Source organism: Girardinichthys multiradiatus, chromosome 5, assembly GCF_021462225.1.
Source record: "Girardinichthys multiradiatus isolate DD_20200921_A chromosome 5, DD_fGirMul_XY1, whole genome shotgun sequence".
Lineage (NCBI taxonomy): Eukaryota > Metazoa > Chordata > Actinopteri > Cyprinodontiformes > Goodeidae > Girardinichthys > Girardinichthys multiradiatus.
The window spans coordinates 17310417-17336185 of NC_061798.1; the positions used below are offsets into that span (position 1 = coordinate 17310417).

The following is a 25769-nucleotide window of genomic DNA, read 5'->3' on the forward strand; positions in this document are numbered from 1 at the left end:
GATTTTGAAAGATTTTGAGAGTGAGTGTTTATTTTTGTGTTAATGACAGGTTGAGGAGGCCCTTGAGGGAGTAAAGAATGCCACCAATGAGCAGGACCTGGCAAACCGCTTCAAAGAGTTTGGAAAAGAGATGGTGAAGCTTAACTATGTGGCAGCTCGGAGACAGCAGGTAACAGGAAACCCTCGATGTCATGCTTTCTTCTTCAGAAACCTCTGAAATCAAGCAAAGAAAGGAGACAATCTAGCAAGCCATAGCTGACTTTCCTAGAGGCACGACCCCTTCAATGCTTTTTCTTAGTAGAAAAGGAATTGCTTAGATAGTTGGATAGATTAGTTTGTAAAAGATGGTGTACAGGCTTACTTTTCTGCTTATGATCATAACATTTTAATGGATCTAGTCAAGCATTCTCACAGATATCATTAAGGGAAGTTCGGCAAAATGTCTACACCTCTCACAGAGCCATTATATGATTCACATTCGGCTATTCAAAGTGAAAATTTTGAAAAGAGCATCTCAGAGTATTTTTATGTGGTAACTAATGTGACTGCAAGTTTCTAGAGATTATTTTCTATAAAGGTCATGCTGGTAAGCCACTGTGCTATCAAGTTGTTCCAGAGTAAAGCTCTGAATTGCATCCAGTCCAGCTTCACAGATGCCAATCTGCTGACACTGCTTTAGCTTTATGTGTTTGGAATAATACCAGTTCATCAAATGGGATGTGAACTTTTTTTTCTCCTTCTTACAGAAGATGGGAAGTGCTTTTATGCTTCCTCTCTTGTGGATTTTTGAGCATTTCAGCATAACTCAAATTTATTTTCCACACTGTAAAACAGATTTATTAGCATTTAATGTTTTTTTTTTTTTTTCAAATGTACACTTTTTGTGTATTTGTATAAATCTTTTCTACAAAATATGAATATGTTTTAATGATACCTGAGAACTTTTTCACCTCCTTAGGAGCTGAAAGACCCTCAGTGTCGGGATGAGATGGCAGCTGCACGTGGAGCTCTTAAGAAAAACGCCACCATGCTGTACACGGCTTCTCAGGCCTTTCTGCGCCACCCAGATGTGGCGGCCACACGTGCCAACCGAGACTACGTGTTTAAGCAGGTCCAGGAGGCCATAGGAGGCATTTCCAGTGCTGCGCAGGCCACCTCACCCACTGATGAGAAGCACGGTCATGCTGGCATTGGAGAACTGGCTGCTGCCCTCAATGAGTTTGATGTAAGTCACTCTGTTTCTCATTCAAAGTACTGCACTTGAGCTCTGTTAAATTAACCATAACCTTTTTAAGACAATACTTAACTGAAAGGCCACTGTTACAAAATCACCATGGGGATCACGCTCCTCGTAATTTCTAAATGACATCCACTGCTTTTTAGTAGAGATAAGTTACTTATGCTCAAATTGTAACTGTATTTGTTGTTTGTTTTTTTTTTACATTTGATCAATCTTTAAATGCACTTTTGTACTAGCCTTACATTTCATTTTGAATATTTTTTTTTATAAAGCTACTTCATTTTGTGCTTAAACTGAGCTTTTTTAACATTATTCTCTGCTGCCCTCTAGTGTTTGGTTGCTGACAGTGAATGTGGCTGTAGCCAAAAAAACTAATAAACAGATGTAGTATTTCTGCTATCTGTTTAAATGTAACTTGTCATTTTTTTACTAATGTATATACCTTGAAATAGAAATAGAAAAAACAGCTCCATAGCTCAGATTGCACGGAAAAAGTCAAAAAACAGCAAAAAAAAAAAAAACAAAACTCAAAAAACATCTCATTTGTCATGATTCCTGATTTGCAATTATACCACTCTGTGTTCATCTTGTTTCATTGCTGATAAGTAGAAGTTTTTTTCACATAGAGATTTATCTATATAGAACATTTTAAATAAGTGTTGCTCATTTTCTTTAAATGGTTAAATGAAGCTCTTGTGTTACGATTAGAGTGATCCTGCTGAAAGGTAACCCTCTGCCCCAGTCTGAAGTTGAAGTTTTGAATAACAGGGTAAAAACTCAGCAGTTTTAGTCTCACCTCACCAGAGCAGCTTTCCCCACATATTTGAGGTGTCCCATACGTGACTTGTTGCAAGCTGCAAACAGAACTTCTTCTAATTTTTTTCAAAAATGGCATTCTTCTTGCTATTATCTAACCCTATAGCCATTTGCTGCCACTTGAGTACTTTGTGTTGAAAAATGTGAAAAAGTTCAAACTGCCTGAATACATTTGCAAGGTGTTGTAGATTTTTCATTGACAACAAACTGAGTTGTAGTCACATGGTGAAACTGCAAAAAAGCTCAGCAATGCATCTGTTTTACTGTAATCTTTGTGGTTTTAAACTTGACCAGACTATTTTGAGAATCCTTATTTTTTTTTCTCTTTTTGGATATGTTTTATCTGTTGTTTATAACATTATGAAGTAAATACTAAAACACACTGAAGGGAATTTTATGGTGATGTGCTGCAAAATGCCTGACGTTTCTCTCTGCGGTCTTTCTCATCCGTGCAACTTAATTCTAGATGTCACACTCTTTAATGGTATTTCTATCTGTTTCTTTCAGGCTATAGGTTTAGAAAGCAAACAGATCAGATTAAAGATGCAAACACACTACATTACTTTACAGTCTTCACACAATTTGCGAAGACTATTTCACACTAACATACTGGTTTTATGTAGTTTTATGTTCACAACTGAAAGATTTGGGATCATACACTTAACAACTGTCTATGCAGAGGGCCTACAGACTACATGATTTATCAGACCAACTAAAGCAAACGGAAGATATAGCAGAACATTTTCTTGATTCTTATAGAAAAATATTTTATTTAGAAATGATTTAAATTAAACCCCAAGTAAACAACTGAATTTTATTTCTTACTGGCAGTTTTTAGTGTAAGATCATTTTTACCTTTAGTACCAATATTTGATATGTTTGGCTTGTTTTAATGAGTCCCTTTAGTATTCACTGTATTTTAGTCCTAAATATCTGAGTGTCAGTTTTCTTTTTTTTTTGCTTTTTTTTTTTTATCACTTTGGGGATGTCATTAGTTAATTGATAGTTTTCATTATGCCCACTGTTGTTTTGCGTTTACGTTTAAAGTGTTATAGATATAATTACATATAAGATAAGATTTTATTTGTCATTATGTTTCTAGAACATAACAAAATTGCTGTGTTACCCTCAGTAATAAGTAAATAAATAAATAAAATAATAAAGCTTATATACACTGCTCAAAAAAATAAAGGGAACACTTAAACAACACAATATAACTCCAAGTAAATCAAACTTCTGTGAAATCAAACTGTCCACTTAGGAAGCAACACTGATTGACAATCAATTTCACAGCTGTTGTACAAATGGAATAGACAACAGAGGGAAATCTTTGGTGATGAGCAAGACACACTCAATAAAGGAGTGGTTCTGCAGGTGGGGACCACAGACCATCTTCGTCAGAAAAGAGGTGTTCAGTGACCAGGTCAGGTCAGAGGTGATGTGGATACCCAGGAATTTGATGTTGTCCACACGCTCCACTATCTCCTCTTGAAAGGTAATAGGTGTGTGCACTGTATTCCTGAACCTCCTATAATCCACTATGACCACCTTGGTCTTACTTGTGTTGAGCACTAGTTTGTTTAATGAACACCACTGGGTCAGGTGCTGGATCTCCTCTCTGTAGAAGGTCTCATCATTGTTCGTTATCAGACCCACTACGGTGGTATTATCAGCAAACTTTAGGACACTGTTAGAGGAGTGGATGGCTGCGCAGTCGTGGGTGAACAGTGTGAAGAAAGCTGGACTAAACACACAAACCTGTGGTGTGCCTGTATTGAGGACCAGAGTGGATGATGTTCAGTTCCTTATTCTCACCACCTGACATCGGTTGGTGAGAAAGTCCAAGATCCAAAGACACATTGATGATGAAAGTCCCAGGTCATGTAGCTTCACTATCAGCTTCTCCAGGATGATGTTATTAAATGCTGAACTGAAGTCGACGAATAGCATCCTAACATGCTGCAGGTGTGTCAAGACTGTATGTAGTGCAATGGAGACAGCATCCTCTGTGGACCGGTTCCTCCAATAGGCAAACTGATGCTTGTCCAGGCCAGCAGGAAGGCTTTCCTTGATGTGTTTCAGGATGATCCTCTCAAAGCATTTCATTATGACTGGGGTTAGTGCGACTGGTCACAGCAGATCTCTTTGGTACAGGCACGATGATGGAGGACTTAAGGCAGACAGGGACAGTGGAAAACTGCAGGGACAGATTGAAAATGTCAAAAAAGACCCCTGCCAACTGATCAGCACATGACCTCCTTCCTGAGTCCTTCCTGACACCTTGTCCGGTGTCCTGCGGCTTTGTTGGTGTTAATTTTCTTCAGGGAAGAAGTCACCTGGTTGAGCTGTAGAATTAGAGGCTTATATTGCTCCTCTAGTTTAACAGGTGCATTATTTTCTGTGCTGCTAGGGATGTCAAATCTAGAGCAAAAACTGTTCAATGTATTAGGAAGAGAGGGATCATCACTGATCTGCTACCTGGTGCTTTTGTAGTCTGCCATAGTCTTGAGTCCTCTCCACATGTTCCGTGGGTCGTTGGTATTGAACTGTTCCTCAATGTATCTCCTGTACCTCTGCGTTGCCAGTTGTATTCCTTTTTTCAGCTCTCTTCTGGCATTACTTTAAGCCAACCTGTCAGATGATCTGTAGGCAGCATCACGGGCTTTGAGCAGGGTCCGTACAGTTCCATCCATACAAGGCTTTTGAATAGGAAAAGCCTTGATGGTTTTAGTGGGTAGGACAGCATCAGTGCAAAACTGAACATAAGACAGAACAGCTCATGTATATATAAAGTTAATGAACAGAACTGATGTTGTGCCCCAACCTCTTTTTCCTTTGCTGTTGGCAACATGCGTTTGCACTTTGGTCGGTAATTAATTCACAAACCCAACTGATTCTTCAGTCCAGATTCTCCTCCAAGAATTTAAACATATTTGTTTGACTGTGACGTGAGTCGGGTTGGGTCTGTTCTTCTAACACACTTGCAGGCTCCAGTCTTCACATCATCTCACACTGACAGATTTTTGGGCTCTCGCTGGGTGATTTTTTTTGGGGGATTTTTGGGCTCTCGCTGCCGACTGTCCCTAACTACCGCAGACTGATGCAAACTTTTTTTCCAGGTGGAAATTGGAAACCTTTAATCAAGCCCTCATCTGAAAAAGTTTCTACCGAAACATTCTTTGGAGCTGGGTTTTGTTTCCCTGTTTTGTGCTATTGGAATCCAAAGTTACTATACATTTTTAAGCTTTAGTTTGACCATGATAGATAAAAGCATCCTTATTTTTCTGTTGTCAGATTAGATTGTAATCTTGGAACTTTATCATTTCTGCTGTTCCATGATTTTACATCTTCATTGCTTACTGTCTTTTTTTATATTATTTTCTGCACATTGTTGCAGATTTTTCTTCTCTGTTGCTTGGTCTAAATAGAGAAAGAAAGTTCCAAGACGATCTATTGAGATTATTCAGGAAATCTTGGCTGTGCAGTCCTTTAACATTTGTGTGCATGACATTGTGAGGATAGTCAAATTATATAGCCAAAGTAAAGTTTATTTACTTAATAAAAAAACGTTTTTGCTTCTTTTATATGGAGAGCCGTTTCATTCAAAATTAATTAAATAAATAAATACTGCTATTGATAAACTATTAATAAATATTTAATGAAATAAATAAATATCCCCTGAAATAAAATAAAATAAAATAGTCAGTCAGTCATCAGTCATTTTCTACCGCTTATTCCATAGTGGGTTGCGGGGGAGCTGGTGCCTATCTCCAGCAGTCTATGGGTGAGAGGCAGGGTAAATAAAATAATTATGTTAAAATAAATTTTTATCTTGTTTTATTTAATTCATTTCAAGATTTATTTAATTTACTTAAAGATTTATTTATTTATTTCATAATGCAGTTTTATTTTGTGACACTTTTATTTTATAAAGCTACTTTACGTTTTTCTGTGATTTTTACTTTGGAACCCCGTTTTTCATTTTAAGGTCTTTTTATTTCATGTTCTTATATTCAAATGAGGGGGCGGAGCTTTATCTGTGGAGTGGCGCTGGGACAGCAGGGCCGAGCTCAATTCGTGGCTGTGGCTGCCAGAAGACAGCATGCCGGAGAGATCCAGGGGATTCTGCGAGGATCAGGTTGCCGCTGTTTTTGTGGAAGCTGTTATATAAGTCTTCGTCATCCTTTCAGCACGTCATTCATACACACACATAGTGCTATTTATTTCCCATCTCAAGTAAATACAGCCACCTTATGTTATGGGTATAACGCTGTTTGTTAAATAAAAACAAATAAAGACATCATCATTTAAAAGTAACAGGTTATAACAATAATGACATCCCGTTTGCCGATAATCAGCATTGGTTTCCACAAAAACAGCAGCAACTGCCGTGGCGGGCTTTTACGGCCGGTCTGGCACCAGGGGAGCCAGGGGATTCGCTCCTTCCGGCATGCTGTGGCCCCTGGCGGCAGCAGCTCCGACATGCTGTCTTCTGGCAGCCACTGCCACGAATTGAGCTCGGTCCTGCTGTCCCAGCGCCACCCAGCAGATAAAACTCTGCCCCCTCATTTGAATACAAGAATATGAAATAAAAAGAGCTCAATATGAAAAACGGGGTTCAAAAATAAAAGTCACTGAAATACGTAAAGTAGCTTTACAAAATAAAAGTGTCACAAAATAAAACTGCATTATGAAATAAATAAATAAATGCATTTTTAAGTAAATTAAATAAATCTAAGTAAATTAAACAAATCTTGAAATTAATTAAATAAAATAAGATGAAAAATGTTTTAACATAATTATTTTGTTTTATTTAATTCATGGAATATTTATTAATAATTTATCAATAGCAGTATTTATTTAAATTTGAATGAAACGGCTCTCCATACTTTCACTACAGTTTGTCTTAGTACAATTTATGCAACCACATGCTCACACATAAAAATGCTACAGCTGTCACATCAAATCTTTAGAGCATTGTCTAACGATTAACTAAAAACACCTAAATGTTTTTTGTTGTTGTTTTTTTTAACACCAGTGTTGCTTGTTTTAAATAAAATGAGTGACATGTTGTGGTACTAGTTTGGAAATACAAATACCCAACATTAGGAATTCAAGCTGCTGCTGCTGAGGAGGGGAAATGTTTATGTAAGGAGAGTGAAAACCTTGACGTAAGCAAATTAAATGCTAGTTCAAAGTCATTTAAAGGCCAGAAGAATTAGAAACCGCTTTGAGAACTGCTGTCTCCACTTTCTTCTTAACACACTACCCTGATCTTTTTACACTAGACTGTAGCCTGGAATAATCATATTAACTCTATTTTCAAGCAAAACAACTGTGGCGTTTTAAAAAAGCAAAAAAAGTAAGAGCAAAATTTTATGCCATGCGGCTGCTGGACAAGCAGTGGTTAAATGAAAGAAATTGCTCTTTGCTAAGCCCTCTGCGCTTGCCTGTAGCTGATGCATGTTTAATTCCTAACTTACCACAGAAACAGACTATCATCAGACCTCGGAATACTAATAAACTGATATACTGAGCTATGAAGCATGGCCTTTGTGGCCACATTTAGTCTGTGTGCATGACTTTGCATTTGCTCTGCCTTTGTTTCACTATTTTGTTTAGTAGCTAAATACATGCAGACATACAAGCATATCTTCCTCTACCTTTTCCATTTTACCAGCTATGGGCTCTGCTCTATTACTTAATGTATAATTTATTCTAAGGTTATGCTCTCTGTTCTTTGTGAGTTATTGTCAGACTGTCCTTTGACAACGTCGTGTCCTGATATATGGACGCGGTCCCTGTCACACAGACAAACGGCTTTTAACGTTTGAGCTATTTCACAGTTTATGGAACTTTTGAATCTGCTAATTGTATTTATGGAGGTGTAGTAGGTGAGTGTAATCCCTGCTGAAAAAAAGTTCAGAACAGCTTGCCACAGATTATTTATTGGGTTTATTAGATCTTGATTTTAACTTGGCCTCTCTAATCAATAAATATGCTTTCATCTAAATCATTCCTTTGAAGCACTGACTGCATGTTTAGGGTCGTTGTCCTGCTGGAAGATAAACTTGGGCCCCAAACTCAAATGTTTTGCAGCCTTTAATATGTTTTTATTTCCCGGATTTCCCTGGATTTTATGAAGGGTCAAAGTAACAAAAATGAACTTGAAAAGAATTGAAGGTGGAGTGCACGATGGTGCAGTTGGTAGCACTGTTGCCTTGCAGCAAGAAAGTCCTCTGTTCGACTCCCGGCCGGGGAGTTAGCATGTTCTCCCCTGTGCATGTGTGGGTTCTCTCTAGGTACCCCAGCTTCCTTCCACAGTCTAAAAACATGACTGTTAGGTTAACTGGTTTCTCTAAATTGCCCTTAGGTATTAAGGAGTGTGTGCATGGTTGTTCGTCTTGTGTGTGTCTCTGTTGCCCTGTGATGGACTGGTGACCTGTCCAGGGTACCCCACCCACCCACCATAGACTGCTGGAGATGGGCACCAGCTCCCCCATGACCCACTGTGGAAAAAGCTGTAGAAAATAACTGATGTCAGGTGTGAAATACATGGTAAAATTGAGTGCCCTTAAAACCAACATGTGATTTCACCTTTGTGAATTTGGAGGTTGTTGAAATGATAACATGGTAAAATAATATAGTAAATATTAATGTTATAAATATTAAGGTTATCAAATTTAACGTTGCATGCTTTTATTCACTGCCTTGATTTTAGCTTCTCCATTTTTACCTATTCAGTTTTATCATTCATCGCGTTAACAGTGTAATTTTTGTTACGTCCTGCAGATCGGAATACGGCAGCAGCGCCGGTGCGACAGCGGAGTACTTGTAGTCCATAGCTATTCGCATGCATTTTCAATAGTACGGCAGTGATATTGTTGACCACAGGGTGGAGCCGCAGGGAGTCACAAGCGAAGAGCGCCACAGTTGAGTCTCCAGACGCTCCACCTCAGTCTCTCTTTAATACGATGAGCTGGGAATCAGGCGCCTTCTCCGAAAGAGGGAGGGAACACTGCTCAGTTGACTGACAGCTGCCGAATGAGCTGGCAGCGAGAAACGCCGAACCTCCTTTTTTAAATTAGGTGGAATCTTAATAAGCCGAGTAGATATTTGAGTTCAACAAACCTACATTTTGTCTAAAAACATCTTAACAGTTTATTTGGGGTCACAGAAAGTGTATTATTTACACACAATTTCTGCCACCATCGTCCGCCATTGCTGCCCGAGCTCGACCAATCCGGTTTGACCCGCAATGAATCATGGGAAGTTTTGGGTTGCGGATTACAAAACTTCACTGTCACGCTGAGGCTGCTGCCGTATTCCGTTCTACCGGAAGTAACAAAATTTACACTGTGAAGGCGATGAGTGATAAAACTAAAGTGGTAAAATTTGATAACCTTAATATTTATAACATTAATATTTACCATGTTATCGTTTTAATGACCTAAAAATTCAGGGATTCTAATTTTCACAGAGGCGAAATTAATCACAGCACTCAATTTGACCATGTTCAGTATTTCACACCTTCAATTCATTTTAAGGTAATTTTTGATACTTTGACCCCTCATAGTATTTAGCTATATCAATTTTTTCATCAACTCTTACCAGTTTATTGGTTCTTCCTGAAGGAATGCATTCCCACAGCATGATGCTGCCTCCACGCTGCGACATCGTGGGGATAATGTGTTCAGGATTATGTGCAGTGTTAGTTTCACTCCAAACATAGCGGCCAAAAAGTTCTATTTTGGCCTCATTTGACCAGAGCACCTTCACATTTGACAGATTCCCATGTATTGTCATGTGTGGAACCTGGACAAGCTGTGCTCTCTTCTTAACTGCTCACTATTTTGCTGACACTATAAGTGGGGACTTATTCATTCGCTACTCTGTTATCACTGTTCATTACAGCCTCTTAAGTCCAGATGTTATGGAACATTTCAGTCACAGAGAAATTCAAACATTTCTTTAAAGAAAACAGTGACTGCGAACCAACCAATTTTATTCTATGAATGTGAAATTATTTATGAAAACTGGGAGAGTATACATAATGCAGTTTCTCTTATTTTTGCAGAAATCCTTGGGACTCAGTTTGTTCCCTTTCCCATTTTTAGGGAGCACTTATGTGTGATTGGATAGGGAAGCATGTAAAACCAATTCTCCCTGCAGCCCCTTTGACAGTGCAGTCTCTGACACTAAAGGCTGGATAAAAATGTAAAACACTGTGCTCAAAGTCAGGTCCACAAAAGGGTTTATAAGTAAGAGCAAGAAAAATGACAAGACCTCATTTACCTTTTCTTCTATTACACCGGAAAATAGTTTTTAAGTAAGTCCACATAGAAGTCTGAGGGAGTGGATCTATTAAGAGCAACAAGGGAGGTCAGCTTCAGCTCAGGTTTAGCATTATTTGACATATAACAGAGAGGCTGACATTAAACTTACCCCACCTTTTACCTTTAAGAGCTTCTTATCTGATATTTGAAAGCCATCCTTTTGAGAACAAATGCTTTAAACTCATCCGAATCATTCAGTTTGAAACCTTGTGGATATGTTTGCAACAATATAAGGCTATTTTTTATTGTTTAGACCATAAATATGATTTGTTCTCATAGCAAATCCTATGACTTTAATGTTGAAATGTTATATGTGTAAACTGATCATTAATAGACTACAAATTCACTTTATACTTGATCAGGTTAAACACAAGCATGATTCTTATCTTTTTGGACAGCCCTACTTTTTCCCATTATTTAAGTGTGTGTCTCTTTAATACATTTTGCTAATTTTATTGAGAAATTGTTGTTTATCAAAAATAATTTCCTTATACAATCACTTTTAAAGACGTTTTTATGAGTCCCTCATTTGCACTACATGCGAAGAACAAGAAGAAGAAACATATTTTTAGAAGAAATATTTAATAATGTAAAACATGTTAAACTAACATTTAACAATTTGCTAATATCTGTTCAGTGTACAGAGAAAAATGAACATGGTTCATGACTCCTGTTATATCTACATACTCCTGTCTGACCTTCCTTATTTAGCTCTTTGCTCTCAACTCTTCAGATCCTCCCTTCCACCCTCTGCAGAATTGTGTTTTATTTTAGCAACAACCATTCCTATAAAATTAAGAAAATTATTGTCCATGAAATGTAAAGGAAATGAGAATCATTCCTATGAAATAAAATAAGTCCAATACAATCTTATACAAACATCTATTAGGACGAGTAAGGAATAGAAAATGAGTTTATGAGTTGTCGTTGATCTTCTTGGTATCTCATATATTTGCTTTGATGAAGAGATAATAAGTGTTATTCTCTTCGACTGGTGCAGGGAGGTACACCGTGAACACACACACTAATACATGAAAATGACTTTTGAATAGCTGTCAGCTGTAGTGACCACGGCACATTAAAGTAAGCAAATCTGTCACTTTAAGCCGTTGTTTATTATAATATGTAATAATATGTTATATGTTTTCTGCTTTATAATAATAGTAGTGATAATCGTATGATAGAATTTATTGTTTGTAATATTGTCATGTTTTGGTAAAACAGCATTTGAGGATGACCAGCTTTGACTTTCCTATTTAGGAAGCGTCCAGTCATGTTTAAACAGGATATGAGCTCAGTGGTAGGACTGACGGAGAAAAGGCCCTCAGGGAACATTAATGAAAGCACACTGCAGCACTCACATACATTGTTGCAACTGTATTGGATTACAAGCGTCTGAAATAAGTCTCAAGTTCACTATAAAAATATTAACTGCACTGAGATTTTAGTGCAGGTCAAATAGAAATGAGTATTTTTCTTTGCTCTATTTGTGAGCATTGACAAGCAGACACAACTACTGACACAGCTGCAGGGAATATTTTAATATGCAAAACTATTTTCTTATCTTCATGCTATTTATATATTTATATCACTTTGAGTGCCTTTATCTTTGTACAGTCAAATGAGAAAGTGTTTGGTGGAGCTTTTTCATATTGGCACTTGTAATCTATTCTGCTGCTTCACACTTTTTGATATGTCCGTCAAAGTCGTCAACACTGAGTAGCAGGAACCAGCAAAGTAAGTACCTCTCACAGAAGCTTCTTTAAAAAAAAAACAGACAAGGTCCTTTGTGACCTGTGGAATGTAACTGAGGTAGGAAAAGCCTGTCAGCATAAGTATGAGTTATAGAAGAGCTTCCTTTTATCCCTCTGCTGCTGCCTTCGATTACATGAGCCAAGAGTTGTGGGGAATAGATGGGGTTGTCTTTTTACATAATTGTGATTGCATCAAGATGATTGCCTCGTCCTCAGCTTTCATTTTTCTTCCTCAACCAGCAAATTAAATTTGTCTTTGTGCGGGGATAAACTATTACATCTTTGAATTTGGAAGTTTTCCCTTATTATTATGTCAGGTTTAGCTGAGTGCAGTGTCCTTTGTGTCACATCTGCTTTGTGTGCATCAGTGCAAACAGGTGGTCTAAGGTGCATCTGTTCAAACACATTAGCCTCAGCTTCAAAGCACACATGATGTTCTTTCATTGACCAGCAGATGGCAGTGTTTAACTGTGCCTGATCCTGGTCTTGCTCTTTTTTTTTCTCTGTCTCTCTCTCATTCCCCACCCTCTTCCTATCTTTTCCATTTTTATCCCCTTTTCCTGCAAGTCCTTAGAAACAGAGATTTTCAGTCGTGCTTAAAGCATCAGTCTGTGTCACCTTGTGTGGTTTTATACCATTAATGAGATTTAAGGTATTTTATGATTCTGAGATATCCTGATTTATGTAGGTACCTGTACTGATCTTTGTCAAAGGGGGGTTCAGTATTAGATTACAGGGCAGAGCCTTTCCATTATGACCACCAGGACCAGATATGTTGGACAGCATCGCCTCCTTCCCCACAAGGATATCACTTTCCATATGTCAGTCATGTTGTCATCAAACTTTCCTATAGCACCTGATGTAAGAACTTATAGTCCTTGCATTTGTACGGTGTACACAAACACACACGTGGTCAAACACAAACACATTTTTCATTTGCACACCTCTCATGGAGCATTGCTTTGAGCCTGCGGCAGACATCCAAATTGCACTGGATCATTTTCCCATGGTTTACATTTCCATTTGCTTGTCCTCCAGTGCACATCTATCGTCTATTTCAGAGGTTGTTTCCTTTTCGATTTCTCTCATTCTCCGCCTTTTTTTTTCCACTTTTTGTTCTCATTGTCTGATGTGTTTTGAACCACGGAGGTGTTTGAAATGCTTGCATGCCTCCATGCATACTCTTAGCCCATTTGGTAGCAGCATTGCATTTTTATGCAAAATCCCCCTCCCATATATCGCAGTGCCTGTTGTCTCGCTGTTCAAGCATATGGTCCTCACTCTGCATAAATTATGGGCTAACTGTAACTGGATTTACTTGCAAGCTGAAAGAAAGTATGCACGACAGCCAGTCATTTGAACCTCACTGTAGCAAGCTATGGCTGCGTAAGCTGCTCCCCAATGATCCATGTGGCCATCTGTGTTGGGAGTGGTGATTGGACACGTTTATGGTTATTGGATAATCCACTGAGACATTTCCTAAAGATCAGGGACTGCAGTAAACATTAAAGATGTCAAAACAGTGAGAAGAAAGCTGATCTTCCTCTCCATCTCATTTTGTTTCCTGTAATGCATCTACAGCGCCTCGCAAAGTGTTCATGCCCTTTAAACCTTTTCATATTTTATAATGTTACAGCTACAAACTATTGAGATTTTATGTAATAGACCAACACAAAATACGAAATAATTGAGAATATGAACGAGAATGATACATGTTTGTTCTTTTGTTGTTTTAGTTTTTTACAAATTATAATCTGACATGCATTTGTATTCAGCTCCCATGAGTTAATACTTTTTTGAACCACCTTTTGCTTTAATTAGAGCTGCAAGTCTTTTATGGTTATGTCTTAGGGTTATGAACACATTAAGAGACTGGATTTTCTACTAAGTCTGCTTAGCAAAATAGTGCATGCTTAGTCAGATGGTTTGGATAGTTCTGTTAACATGAATCTTTGCGTCTGGCCACATATTCTTTGTTGGATTTAGGTTTCAAATTACAACCTTTTGTCCCCGCCAGCTTTGCCCATCTAGAGAATTATTTTCTTTTTGTTCATTCTTCATTACTAAATTGCACGACAGACTATCATTTGGATTTAGGTCTGGGCCATGCTAACACGTGAAATTGTTTTGATCTAAACCGTGCCATTGTAACTCTGGCTGTATGTTTATGGTTGGTAATCTGTTAGAAAGTGAACCATCACTTCAGCCCTGTATTTAGCCCCATTCATCTTCTCATCAGCTCTGACCACCTTTCTTGTGTCTGCTGAAGAAAAGCATCCCTGCAGCATGATGCTGCTATCACCATCTTTTATACAGTTTTGTGAAGTGTTAGTTTCAGGTCATGCCTAGCATTTTACATGTAATCCAAAATGTTCGGCTTTGGTCTCATCTCACCAGAACACCTTCTTCCCTGTGCTTGCTGTGTCCCCTACATGGGATGTTCCAGACTGCAAGCAAGGCTTCTTAAGGCTTTTTGTTATAATGACTTTCTTCTTCCCATAGTTCTTGTGTCAACAGATTATTTCCAGCTACTCCTAAGTAACCATGGGCCTCTCGGCTACTTCTCTGATTAATGCTCTTCTTATCAAGTCTCTTAAGGTTGGTGGCCATGTCCTTGTAGGTTTGTATTTGTGCCATACTTTTTCCTTTTTTGAGGATGGATCAAGCAGTCCTCCAGAGATTGGGGTACATTTTTTTAAATAAATGAATACCTGCTTTAAACCTATTAAAAACCGGTGTTCCTTGGTCTTTATGATGCTGTTTGTTCACTAATGTTCTCCAGCAAACCTCTGATGCCTTCATCGGACAGTTGTGTTTATACTAAGATTTAATTACACACAGGTGTACTTTACTGACTGATGACGTATGAAGACAATTGGTTGCACTGATTTTATTTAAGAGTTTCAGAGGAAAGGGGATCGAATAAAAATTTAGATGAAATATTTTTGATTTGTAAGAAAACTTGAAAACTATGTAACATTCCCTTTTTTAATTTGATGTTAGGGTTAATATCACACAAAATTGCATCAAAATACCTTGAAGTTTGTGGTTATAATGTGACAAAATGTAAACCACGTTGCCTGCAAGATGAATTTTTTTATTGCCGCTGAGTCGTGACAGATGTATTATTATTATTATTGTAAAGTGACAACACTATGTTGACCCTTTCGTGGGTTGTATGAGTTACTGCAAGACTAGCTGCAGAGACCATGGGAAGGGAGCAACCTTCTTCTAATGTATGGAGATGTATTCATAACTGAGGGATAGCTTTGTTGGTAATTGCGATATCAATCTGTGCCATCTCATCTTTGCTGTCTTATTTCAGGCTTCTATTTTCTTCCCACTTTTCCCTTTCTCACATACACTTTAACATCACGTGCACAAACTAACACATTTGCTTCTTTTCCCTCTACTTCTATAATTGTGAATATGCGGGTTTTTCAAGATGAGGAAGGTAAGAGGTATGCATGTGCAGATGCACGATTATGTAGAGACACAAACACTGGACTGAAATATAAATGAAAGCATTGAACGCAGTGCCAAGTGCCACAGCTATTGACAGGTACCTTGTTGTACTCAATAAAACTCCACCCCTACTGTCATTTTCACCTTGACTGAGCCACGTGTGAGCCCAGAGGTACACCTCTTAATTACAACATCCTCTGCCTGCTGATTTGAACACAGTCTCATTCTCCATGGAGAGATGCACCTGTCAAGAAAAATTTGAATAGGGGAACTAAGCCGGAGTAATGGGACATGACCAGGAAAAATAGGGAAGTATTGCTTTGTTTGTTGCTGTACAGTAATTAGCCACAGACAGTCCTGTCTTGGTGGCAGTAAGGCATAAGGGAGAGTAGAAGACGAGTTGGAAGAGTTCTTGGTTAACAGGATCTATACTCATCAGATTTGGAGCTTATTCTCTGAGGCCTGTTGTGCTTCTTAACCTAGCCTTTCCTCAAAGCTTTGACTGCAGCAACCTTAAATTTCTCAACTCTACTTATGTTTACTCATGGATTTAGTGTAGTTGGACTAGATTGATGATGTACCATTAAGATGGTATCTATAATTGCTTGTATTTATGTATGATGCACACAACACAATGAAAAAAACACAAGTATCAGTTGCTTTGTAATGAAACTAAAGCCTCAGACTTCAGTTCTTTGTCTTTGACTGTCATTAGTTTATCTATCTTGGTTTTAGTTCTTATCGGCTAACTTCTTACAATTTGTTTTTGGCTTGCATTCAGAGTAAGTAGGCCAGAAATGGGCAGAAGTAAACACAGATTGCATGGCTGGAATACATTCCAAGTTCTCTCTTCATATATGCACAACCACTTAAATTAAATAGAAACAGCAACCAGTAAAATACTTTCCTAAATCTTCAAACCTCTCTCAGCTGCTCTTGGGTCTGGATTTTTTAGTGGGTGCAGCAAATTACTTTTTTTCTACTATCTTGCCTTGCAGTCAAGGTCTTTCAGTAAGAGCCTTAAATGCTTGCTTGCCCACTAAGCTCAGCTTGGTCTCATGAATGCGGGGGCTTGCTGGCTCTTGTACAGCGCATGCACTGGATATAAACACATGGACACAGAAAGTTTGTGTTGGAACATGTCAGTCACCTAATAAGGCAAAGTGGATTGTAAGTTTTACTTACAGTCCACCTCCATCTGGTAGAAATTTGTCTCGTGTCATACAGATTAATGCATGAACAGAGAAGCTAGTTTTGCAGGCAGTGTCTCTCCTAACAACTGTCCTTGATAGTTAAACAAAGCAACAGTTCAGTGAGAAAGGTCTTGAAACCATTTTGAAATGCAATTTTCCTTGTTGAAATCAGCATGGGCTAATGTAAAATCCCCATGGTATAACCTTGGCTAGACATGACATGGTGTTAGAATATTTAAACAGAAATTTTAAACAAAAATACGTGACACGTTCTATCAGCTTTGATTTAGAGCAGAATTGCTGCAATAATTCCTACTGCTGGCAAAATTATAGAAACTATTCATTGTTACAGTTATAATAATATGACATCAATTTATTGTTAATTTGATTTTGATACATGAATTTAAGCAAAAAAGTAGAATAAACCCTGTTTTCATATTGTTCTCCTGATAAAGTAATCCAAGTACAACAACCTATATTTGCTGGTTAATTATTTGGGCTAACCAACCTGCAGTCAGCTGCTAAACAGACATGCCACTCACAGTTTGCCAAATTTAAAACCGTTACCTTAATGGAACTGATGGGAAGCACCTTCTAGGTTCCACACCATCACTGGCTGGGTTTTCTACACACAAAAATATTTCCAAACTACCTATATGGTCTCTGTTGTAAACATAGGAAATGCTTAGTGGCTTTCCTTCCCCCGCTGTGCAGCAACAGATGGGGGAGGGTGCGCCCCAAGCTACTCTATGCTACATACAGCTGGAGAAATCTCACTCTGGCCCTTTCTCTAGCATCTCACATAAAGGACCTTAAAATTTATTTTGTTTTTTGATACCACAATTTATTAAAACTTTGGTAAACCATCTCATAGCTAGAAGTACCATTTCTTTTCAACAACTGTACAGTTATAATTACAAAATCCGCAGGATAAAGACTTTCACTGTTTTCAATGCTGGATTTCACAAAATCTTATGTTTTCTAAAAGCATGCTAAAAACAACAACAAAAAAACAGTTATTTCTGCACATCTGAACACCGGCAGAAAGTGGACGGTGAAAATAGTAAACAAATATTACTGACATGGAGAAGTGAGTTTCAGGCTGACTTGTTGCTGTTGTAAACACCATGCTGAACAAGTCATTTTAATAGACACCCATTTGAATTCGAAAGTATTTTCATCCAGTCTAATTGGCCTTGTTCCTGAGAAATGCAACTCAGATGGATAAGACTATGACAAACATCAGAGACATGCTGCTGCCATGGGCAGGTTCCAGCTGCAAGAGATTGAGTCTGATGTTTTAACCAGAAAGTGAATAACATGCATACTTAAACTGCTATATGTCTAATCATTTTTCTTGTTGGAAATTTTCCATCTGATTGCTTTGTGCATGTTTGCTGCAAATAGTCAAGCCACTATCACAATCATACAAATTACACAAATAATCTGGATTTAAGTCCAATCTAAATCTAGCTATCCAAATTCCTAACATGCAAAAGACCTAAAGTGTACTAAAAAAAAAAAACATTTACTATAAATAAATAAATTAAGATCTAACATAAAAATAGTGTTAAGCTACAGTCAAACACTGAATCGCTGACAATTCTGAAATTAGCTATCTCTTATATTCAGCAAAGAAAACTCCAAAGGAAAAGTACGTATAACAAAACTTTTAAATTGTGTGGCAATGTATTTCAAAGAATGAATGGACAGTTATTCTCCTGGATGGATAAATAAACCATCCAGATGGACAATTCAGACCTGCTTTACAATATAAGCCAGTAGGAATGGCTCCTCTTCTGTGGATCTACGGGGGGCAGCTGAAGCCAAAGCACCCAAAGAAAAGTACTTTGAATAATCCACCATTGGTTGTGTACACTGTTCCCCATGAGAGCTTTGTTCCCCTAACACACTAGGTTTAGATACGTTCTTTCATTTTTTTTTCTCTTCAGCTATTGGCAGTCCCAGTAATACCTAACTAGAATTTCCATAAGAGCGGGGAACCTGCCAATAGCTGCACATGCTTGTTGAAAGCACTCAGAAAAGATCAAGTTTTCCCCTGTGGGTTCCTGTGTGGAAGTGATGCCTCTTATATCTGATATAGTTGTTTGAATGAATCTAGCTGTGCTGAAAGTCCAATTTAGCTGTCATTTAGACATAATGAAGAGTTTTGCTGCAGTAAATTTAAACAATCATCCCGAGCCCATCTCTCATACATCCAGACTGAGATCTGAAAAAGTTTGATTTTTCTGTGCTTAGAAAGCACAATAGTGACATTTTAAAATTAAAGTTGTCCTTAACTGTGCATGCAACGCTAAAGAAAATGTCATAAGTTCTTATCAAATGTATGTTTTTTAATAACTTTAAGTGCACTTTCCTTTTCAACTTGAACACCAAATCACTTCTTGATTGATAATATTACACTGAGCTGAAAGAACCATTTCCTCTGATCAGCATTGCATTTACTTTCAAGAGTTTTTTGCAACAAAAAGTACTTTCTTTTTCATATTTATGCATCACTGTCAGTATGTCTTCATCTTGTTAGTTCCACATCTTTTGGCTTTATCCCTTTTACAGTCTTTGAAATCTCATAATGGTGTCTACCAAAGGATCTGCTGTCTGCACATGCTGCTGTATGCAGCTGTTTCCTCCCTTCCAGCCTCCTTTTCAGCTTAAGGTTTTGAACCCCTCTCTGAACCCAACCTAGCAAATTCCACTGTAAGAATCTGTGAAATCTTTGAACATTTTTTTTCTTGCTTATTAACCTCATTTGCTTCCTCTTCACATCTCCACAGCCTCTTCATACAGAAATACCTAATCGTATGTTTTTGTTTTTTTTCAACCAGTCACGTGACATTAAAATTCAAAATTGATCATTAGGCACTTGATTGTTAATTTTCAGATTAAAGTAGTAATGTAATTGCCGTGTGCAGTTTCAGAGTTTTAGTAGAGCTTGGCTTGTCACTCTGTGCAATGAGTGACGAAGGTTACACTCTTTTATTTCCCTCCTATATATAGATAGATAGATAGATAGATAGATAGATAGATAGATAGATAGATAGATAGATAGATAGATAGATAGATAGATAGATAGATAGATAGATAGATAGATAGATAGATAGATAGATAGATAGATAGATAGATAGATAGATAGATAGATAGATAGATAGATAGATAGATAGATAGATAGATAGATAGATAGATCTTTTTTTTTTGTTATATAGTTGATGTTTGTAACTCTTCAAGCAATAACACCAACTCTAGTCACTGGGGTATGGGCACTGGGGTATGGGCACTGGGGTAGTCACAGGTTTAAAACCATTCATATTTGTCATCATTTTGTGGCTTAAATATTGATAAAAGAAATCCCAGAGAAAGTGCTGTCACGACTTTTGTCTGTCTCTATTGAGCATAGAGTAAAGCAGCACTGCACTTCCCCACCTACTACTGCAGCTTGCTGAGAAAAGGCATTTGCACTTTTCCTTTAATTATAAGGAAGACTATGTCATCTGAGCGGCATGTCTGTCAGGGAGTCACCTGAAAGCTCGCTACCCAAGCACAGAGCCCAACTATTTAACGGCTAGTTTCGGCTTTGCTTTATAAAGAGCAGAACAACAACAAGCTATACTATTCTTCTCAGTAACAAAGTTAGTTTTAGGACTACTAATAAATTCAGCTAATGTGTATTTATAAAATAATACTTGTTAATGCAATGATAAATTAACTTAAACAGTGGAGACAGGGTACATTTTACAAAAGATAAATTACACTAGTCAGGGTAAAACTCATCTGCATAAGTCGTTACGTGAAAACATACATGGTAAATATATTTAACGTACTTTAGCTGGATGCAGGACTTTAATGAAAATGGTGTCTGATTCTAATCAATCTAAATCTGACCCTACATTCATGTCAGCATCATTAAACTACAAACTTCAGAGAGCCTGTCTGCATCAGAGAGTACTTGGAAATGTGGTCATTTGACACTTTTTGGCATTGTAATATTGCCTCAATGAATCCAATTTGTTTTAGCATAAATTTAATTATTTTTCCAAGTCAAATGCTCTGTTTGAAACATGAAAAACGTCTTGACAAGTTGGCTTTATAAAGAACTTTTGCTGGTTTCCTGCTTAAAAAGGGTTTATTGCAACAACAGCAGAGAGTCAGGTACACAGAGAAGCTCTAAGACAAAACATACAAATTTTGAATGGTGCTGAAATGTATTTAAAAATGCCCTGTTCTAGTTCCAAACAGATCTTTGGCTGCCTCTGCTTCCATCAGGGAATAGAGGGCTTTATATGAATTATTACCATTAGCCCAGTGCTACCTCATAGAGCTGCATTCACAGTGGCTGTTTAATTGAATTGTTTACCCTTTCTGTGTAACTTTTGTTCTAATAGCGCCTGTTAAAAAAATGCCTTTTGCTCATCTTTTGTGCTCATGCACAAAATGATTACAATGTTACTACATAATCAGGTGTTAATAATGTCTGAAACTGAAACAAAAACATAATTTTCATTTCTATTTGTCAGTTCTGTTTGTATGCCCAGAAGTGGGTTTCTTTTATTTTGGAGGAGTGTTACACTTTTGAGTTTCCGGAAGCTGTTGAATGGATAGTTGGTTTTAGTCCAGCTGATTTAGACACAAAATGTGACACAGGATTGGAATGATTTCTTTTGAAGGGATTGCAGTAAGGGAGGTTTGGGGTTATCGTTGTGCAAGGCAGACTTTGAAAAAACAGAAAATGAAAAGAGAAAGGTATTCACATGCAAATGTGGACAGGTTCCTCTGTGGCTGCACAGTTCTCAATTATGGAACAGATGTATATTTATGACTGCTCCAAAGCAAAGTGGACAGGGCTGTCTGATTTCATTGTTTGACTTCAGCATTAGATAGCAGGAGTGCTATTCTCTCACCAATCCCCGCAGTCTGAAGCTTTAACCCGTAAAATCTGTCAGTGATGGTAATGAAATTTACGAATTCATGGAAGTCATAGCAACTAAAGGGTTGTGGAGTTGAAGAAAGTCTAACAATACATGTTTTAATACCTTTTAGGATTGTAATTGTGAGTTTAATTATTGTACAGAAAAGGAATGTTCCATGAGGTAATGTATTCAACAAATGCCAGTATGTAATAATAATATTCTCCTTTATGACTTAAGTGATTTCCATTATTCTGGTAGCTTATTAACCATGTCAACTCATGTAGGGTTTTGGACAAAAAAGCTTTCATCTCTTTAATATTTATTTTGTTTCTTTTTTCCAAGTGTTTTAAAACAAAATCACCCTAAATGGTATTTAACTCTGAAATGAGCAAAATAACTTTTAATCACTGGTTTTTCATTTGGATCTTAGTTTACATGGGTGTACCCTTGGAATCACTGTTTTGTGAGGATGCCTAGAGATGGCACACTCATTTCAGCAATCCAAATTCTCTTAAAGTAGTGAAATTAGCCATTAGTATCATTTTTAATTTTTTTTAATTTTGATTAAAGTAAAGGGCAGCTGGATTGTTTTCGTTCTTTGCAAGTGAGAAACTTCAACATCCAAATATGTGGTACAAATTTAGCGTTATGTGTTAATGGAAAAATAAATCTAATGTTCAGTGTCTTAAAATTCAACCCTTCCACTAACCAAACTGTTACAATTCTATTTTGTTAGTGTGTATCAGTGAAGTCTGTGTTAAGGGACAGGATTACACAGTCCTGATCGAAATAAATTTACTAAACCAAATTAAATGTTTCTTTATTACATCATAAATGTAACTAGTGTGGTACCTAAGTACTATACTATAGTATATATACTCAATAAATGAACTACATTGCCTTGCAGAACACACCGTAGAACTGCCTGTTGAACGTTTTGCACATTTTACCACAATCTAAATGATTGATTGGGAAGCATCAGTAAACATCAGTTTTCAAAGAGTAACAGTTGGACTTAGGTATGGACTTTGACAGGGCCATTTTAACATATGATTATGCTTTAATCTACTCCATTCCATTTTAGCTAAGGCTAGGATCATTGTCCAGCTGGAAGATGATCCTCAGCCCCAGTCGGACATGTTTTTCAGCATGTTTTTTTTCCAGAATTTGTCTACTCAATTTAGAAAAAATACTCGTGTTGTAATAGGCAGTAGGCAAACATAAAATAGACTGGTTAAAGTAATACAAAATACTATTGTATTCTTATGAAAGAACACCACTTCAGTAGAAAAATATCAATCACAAAAGTCCCACTATCCTGTAACTACATCAACTACATATATCAACAAACGCCATGTTGCTGTTTGTCTGTGTAATACCACATCAGAGGATTTATGGTGTCATGGCAACCCCTTTGGGTGCATGTAGGATGTGTCTGCAGGGCGTAATGTAATTTCTCTGGAATAGCTGAGAAACCTGTCATTGTTTTAAGCCGTGTTAAATGTCATTAAGACCCAGGAGAACCACTCTAACACAATAGTACACACATAAGAGCTTCTGTTCAATCTCCTGTTAAGTATTTAAAAAAAATAAAAAGTCTCGTCTTCCCTCCAACCCGTCTTAGCTCAGCAAGTCCTTAGTTAGCAAAGGAAGGACAAAGAAACATATTTTTAAATGGTAATTGCATCTCTCAATTCTAGTAATGTCTAATTACCTTTATTTTATTACAATACATGCAGTAAACAGCGGTTAATGAAGAGGATTAGTAGGTGAGCCATGATCGCCATAATTACCTCATCAAACCACCATTATATATTTCTCTACAGTATTTTGTGAGTGGAAACATGTTGCTACAGCGATGGAAGCAAGTACTTTGAAGTTCTTCATCATCATCTTCCCTGAAGTAAAACTGAAATGACCCCATTCCTTTCGTACTTCAGTTAACTTTATCAGCAGTGGCAGAGAATCTCATAATTAGAGCCAGGTGTTGATGGATCTCAGCATTTCACAGTTCCAATAAATTAGTTCCTTAAATAAAATATAGTACTGAATTTAAAACCAGACTTGCCTTTAGAGTGCCTGACAAAATGTTCCGCCCCACATTTTGCCATTTTACAACCACAATTTATTGTGATTTCATGTGAAAGACCAACACAAATAAGGTCGGGCAAAGAGAGCATTAATCAGAGAAGCAGCCAAGAGGCCCATAACTCTGGTAACTCTGAAGGAGCTGCAGAGATCCACAGCTCAAGTGGAATAATCTATTGAGAGTGCAATTATTTTGTGCATTTGATCTTTATGGAAGAATATCGAGAGAAAATCATTGTTAGAAAGATCCTTTATGCAGTTTGTTATAGGCCAGGTAGTGGACACAGCAAACCTGTGGATGAAAGTGTTGTGTTGTGGTGAGGTTTGATGGGAAGATGGTAGGAGATAAATAGATGGCAATCCTGGAACAAAAAAAACAGAAGCTACAAAAGTCTTTACAGTGGTTTTAAAGTTTACTTTCCAGTAGAGCTACAATTGAATGGTTTAGGTAAAAGCATAGTCTTATGTTGGAATGGCCCAGCTAAAGTCTGATTCCATGTCAAGATTTAGAAATTGCTGCTCACAGATACTCTCCATTTAATCTGACTAAGCTTAAACTGTTTTAGAAATGAGAACAAGCAAAAAATCTAGTCTCCAGATGGCCATAGCTGCTAGAGACATAGCCCCATAAACTTTCAGCTGTAATTACAATGAATGATAGTTCTACAAAGTATGGACCCACAGGGTTAAATACAAATGCATGCCACACTTTCCAGTTAGTTTTTATTTATGATTTACAACACATTTTCAAAACCATGCATCTGTATCCTTCTAATCCAAAACTATGCCCTACTTTGTTTTGTTATGTCACATTATATCAAAAATGGGATATAAATATTTTTGCAAAGCATTGTCTATAATTCTTAGTTCACATGGTTAAAAAACCTTGGGCACCTGTAATGCAGATTTGGTTTATTAAGGGCCTGTTACCTTATTTATTTGAGTTTCAGCAAAGTCTTTGAGTATTTGAGGAATTCACGTATGTTTATCAGCAAAGGGCAACAACTAAAGTTTTCAAAAAGGATTGCTTTCATGTTTTGTTCTCTGCTGGAAACAGGAAAATCCACATTTGTGCAGTTCCCCCCAATGCGCAACTCATTATATTCTAGACAGTCACAGCATGGAGTTAATACTGACACAGTGAAAAGCCATTTGACTTAGTGGGAAACGTGATGCAAGTTGCTGGATAACTCTGCATGTGCATTTAAGGATGTTGCTATCCAAACTATGTGGATTCCCAGTGATGTTTGTTCATGGAGAGCACTCAGGTGTGATCCTCTGGCTGGTTATGCGTGCCACACCTCATGATGAGATAAGAGAAAATGCAATATTACCTATCCTTTGTTCTGGTCCTGCTGTTCTTTCTGTTAAGGCAGGGACTGGCTTGCAGATATGACACTTCCTATGCTTTCACTTATTATCACCTTGGGTCCAATTAAAAATGAAGGCAGCTGTCACACATTTAGAAATAAATTCTTTAAGAGGGAAGAAGGTATTTGTGATAAAAAACAAAAAAGATAGTGCTGAATACTAAAATGTATTAGATGTGTGCTAAAAGTTTTTAAATCTACTTTTGTCTCTGACAGCTGCTGTGGCCTTCATAGATCTGTGCTTGGTTTAGTTTGTTGTTTGTAGAATGCAGACAGAATTACTGCCTCTTCAACTAAAACGTTTTAGTATGCAAATTAATCGGTCTTCCTAGTTTGTCATATGTTGCAGTGAATTTCAAGTGTTGACATAAGTTCACATAGGCACTAATCCAGTGACCGTGCTTTGCCTCCATGTTTTTAATTGTTTGTAATCAGTGTCTCTGTCATCTCAGACCATCATTCACAACTCAATTAGCACCAATGATATTCTGGAGAAAACACTCTCACCAGGTGTGATCAAATTGCCACCTGATGCATAAGATTACTGTTCTCTAAATATAACTTTCTACCATAAACACAGCA

The 25769-nt window shown here is 37.4% G+C and overlaps 1 protein-coding gene across 1 annotated transcript in view; it reads left to right on the forward strand.

Moving 5' to 3' along the window:
• ctnna2 (catenin (cadherin-associated protein), alpha 2) overlaps positions 1-25769 on the forward strand; it is a 466961-nt gene that overhangs the window by 61506 nt on the left and 379686 nt on the right. The window contains exons 5-6 of the mRNA XM_047366904.1: positions 50-169; positions 959-1225. Of these exons, the coding sequence (XP_047222860.1) occupies positions 50-169; positions 959-1225 (387 nt within the window). The remainder of the gene's footprint in view (positions 1-49; positions 170-958; positions 1226-25769) is intronic.